Raw genomic sequence first — 3,325 nt, 5'->3', positions numbered from 1 at the left:
ACACACACACACACACACACACAAGCAGATGGAGAGCCGGGGGCTACAGGGAGATACATGAGAGGGAGGGAGAGATAGAAAGGAAGAGAGAGAAAGAGAGAAGGAGAAACACAGAGAGAGACAGAGAGAGACAGAGAGACAGAGAGGAACAGAGAGAGAGAGGGGAGGGTACAGGATGAGGGAGAAACAGGGAAGGGATGGAGAGAAGAAAGGAGCTAGAGAGAGAGAGAGAGAGAGAGAGAGAGAGAGAGAGAGAGAGAGAGAGAAAGAGAGAGAGAGTGAGAGAGAGAGCGAGCGAGAGAGAGAGAGAGCGAAAGAGAGAGAGCGAGAGAGAGAGAGAGGGGGAGAGAGAGAGGTTCTGATGTATTTCCTGGGCTTAACCTGTCATCAGCCTCTACCTGTTCTCACATAGATCTAGTCAGGTAAAACAAACAGGACTGGCATATAATCCAAATAAGCGAGGTGACGAATAATTATAGCATGCGAGATCATGAACGAGACTGGTCTGGGCGCAAGCAGAAATGCTGTTATTCACACTCAGACGCGAATAGGCGAGTGCGTGCACGCATGGACATTTATACTCCTAGGTATGTAGATAAAGAGAGAGGGGGAAAGGAGGGGAGGGGGTAGACAGAAAGAAAGAGAGGTGAATGGAATAGGCCGGGTTGAGAAAAGAGGAAAATAGGACAGAGTGATAGAAAGACAGCAGAGAGGAAGTCGGAGGGTGTTGAGATAGAGGAAGGAGAAAGAAAACGAGAAATAAAGGAACAGACAGACAGACAGACAGACAGACAGACAGACAGACAGACAGACAGACAGACAGTGCGGTGGAGGTAGGGTTTGAAACTACTCAAAAGAAGTAGTAAAAATTAAATAACGAAGAGTTCTCCCTGCAAGGACTGGGTCTTGATCTGCAGGCAGAAACAACGACGACATTAAAGATGATGATGATGATGATTGTGACAACGATGATTTTTCCCCTTTAGTCTAGTTTTAGTAGGAGTTTTACGGCACTTAAAAAACAAATAAAATAGATCTGATATCCTCAGTGACAAAGATTAAAGGTGATACTAGAGAGTAACAAGTTCGAAAAAGAAGTAGGAGAAATAAGGAGATGTTTGATAGGAAAGAAAGAGTAAACCACCCCAGAGCACCCGCCAACCACCCACCAAAAGATGTTTGAAAGGAAAGAAAGAGTAAACCATACCAGGGCACCCGTCAACCACCCACCAAAGACGATAAAAATGAAGAAGAGGGAAATGTGCAGAAGAGAAAACAGCATTTTATTCATTTATTGAAACAAATTGTAAAAGCTTGGAGCAACGTATAATTACAGTCGACCCCGCTTGTGTTGAACTCGTTTGAGTTGATCTTCAATTAAGTCAGGTCATATTAGCGTCGAATGTTAGAGTTAGAGATACGACAACTAACCATGCTACCCCAAGTGGGGGCAAACTTGGTTTTTAAAAATGAACAAATGTACAAGAAAATAGAAATATACTTGTCGTTAATCGTTTTGAAAGCTATTGTTAAACTACTTCCTCTCCACACATCTGATCTGGTATGGTTCCGGTGGCATTGTGATCCCGAACACGCCCTTGATCGGAGGCAAGTTGGACGGGTCGGCGGGCAGGAACTCAAAACGCTGGAACATTGTGGACAGGTACAGGAAAAGCTCCATCTGGGCTAGGGCTTCTCCTAGACACACTCTCCGGCCTGGGAGGGGGGGGGGGGAACGAGAAGATAGAAAAGCGATCCATTGCAGGACAAAGTCAGCACGGTGTAGATCAGTTAGAAGACGGGGTTTACCCTGCCAACCCGGGCAAAACATCCCAGTAGAAAGACCGAGATACTCAAAAGAAATAATGTGTCTTCATTCAGGAATCGAACTCGGGTCTCCTAGCCGCATACTTTACATCTACCACAGTCTTTAAAAAAATTAATTAAACGGCACCAGCTTCCACTCTGTATGTATAGTTATCTTGATTGTTAGTCCTTCTTAACCAATGTACCTTACTCCTTTGAAGGTAAGGTAGATCAGTAAGTGGTAAATGTTAAGAACACATTATTGTTATTCGAACAATTCGATATGAACAAAACCTTGTCGCCTGCGACTTACATTGCACAAAATAATATCCTTAAATTACCTTAGTTGAAAGCTGGCATTTGTCAAGACATAGGCGTATTGATTTTTTTTCAGCAATATTCACGGCCATCAAAGTTGAGGTGTAAAACATTCAAGCTCTTTTACACCAACAAAGCTCTATTTTCTACACAACATAATATCTTAAACTGCCATTTACCGAAACTGAAGTCTATACATTACCCAATGAAAATGGGATCAGCTGTTCTTTCTTCACAATGTTCCCTTGGGAGTCCAAAAATCTCTCTGGCCGGAAGTTCTGAGGATCTCCCCAGACTTTTTCATCCATGAGGGCAGAGTACAGATTGGGCACTACGGTGGCGCCTTTGGGAATGGCGTAACCTCTGAGTTCAGTGTCCTCTGTGACCATGTGGGTCAGGCTGGAAAGGGGGGGGGGGAGAAAATGTTCGTGCCAATGAAGGAGAAAAAGAACAAGAGGGCAAGGGAAAACAACACATTGGGCGGGTAACTCAACTGGTACATAGAATTAGATAACTATTAGGCTGTTTTTAAATTGTGACTAATCCTTTCTTTGTCATGCATTGTTAAAGTTCATATTTCAACATGGATTGGCAAGCCAGTTCTGTCGGAGATTGGCGCTTGTCGAGAGGGAAACATTCTCACGGAACTCACATTGTGTTGAAGTTGAAAGGGACGTAAGACCTCCATGACAACAGTGATATGATACGAGCCCCAAAATAATCAAAAATATGCCAGCTACTTTGACGCGCTCAATTGAACTTGTGCAGTTGCAAGAGCCGTAAAACACCCCCCCCACCCCCCTTTCCCAAAAAGAAGATTCTTTGAGCTCACCTTAAGGGTACGATGTTGGCTCTTCTAAGAGTTTCATAGATGACGGCTTGCAAGTACTTCAGTTTGGGTTTATCCTGAACGGTCGGTGCTCGGTTTGTTCCGACGTGTTCACAGATTTCTTGGTAAATCTGGCGTGTTAGAAAATCGTGCATGAATTTACATTGAAAAAACAAAACAATGAAAAACAACAACGAACCCCCCCCCCCCAACAAACAAACAAACAATCAAACAAAATAACAAACAAACAAGCAAAACAACAGGTGATATTCGGTGTCAGCCATCTTTTCTTTTTTTCCCCCCTGCGTTTGTAAAGGCTTCAGCTATCGCACAGTTCCATTTTTGTTATTACATTTTCTCATTCCATTCCAC

At 43.5% G+C, this 3,325-nt stretch overlaps 1 protein-coding gene across 1 annotated transcript in view; it reads right to left on the bottom strand.

Annotated features, from left to right (window-relative positions):
* Window positions 1-1,257: 1,257 nt before the first annotated feature.
* The window catches only part of LOC101863471 (cytochrome P450 2U1), a gene marked incomplete in the record, with an annotated part of 14,293 nt that continues 12,225 nt past the window's right edge, over window positions 1,258-3,325 (bottom strand). Inside the window, 3 exon segments of the mRNA XM_005111291.3 lie at window positions 1,258-1,716; window positions 2,327-2,523; window positions 2,957-3,084. Coding sequence (XP_005111348.2) covers window positions 1,535-1,716; window positions 2,327-2,523; window positions 2,957-3,084 — 507 coding nt within the window.

The sequence above is a fragment of the Aplysia californica genome, unplaced genomic scaffold (assembly GCF_000002075.1).
Source record: "Aplysia californica isolate F4 #8 unplaced genomic scaffold, AplCal3.0 scaffold01037, whole genome shotgun sequence".
In the NCBI taxonomy this organism is placed as follows: Eukaryota; Metazoa; Mollusca; class Gastropoda; order Aplysiida; family Aplysiidae; genus Aplysia; species Aplysia californica.
This window is presented reverse-complemented; position numbering and strand designations above follow the sequence as displayed.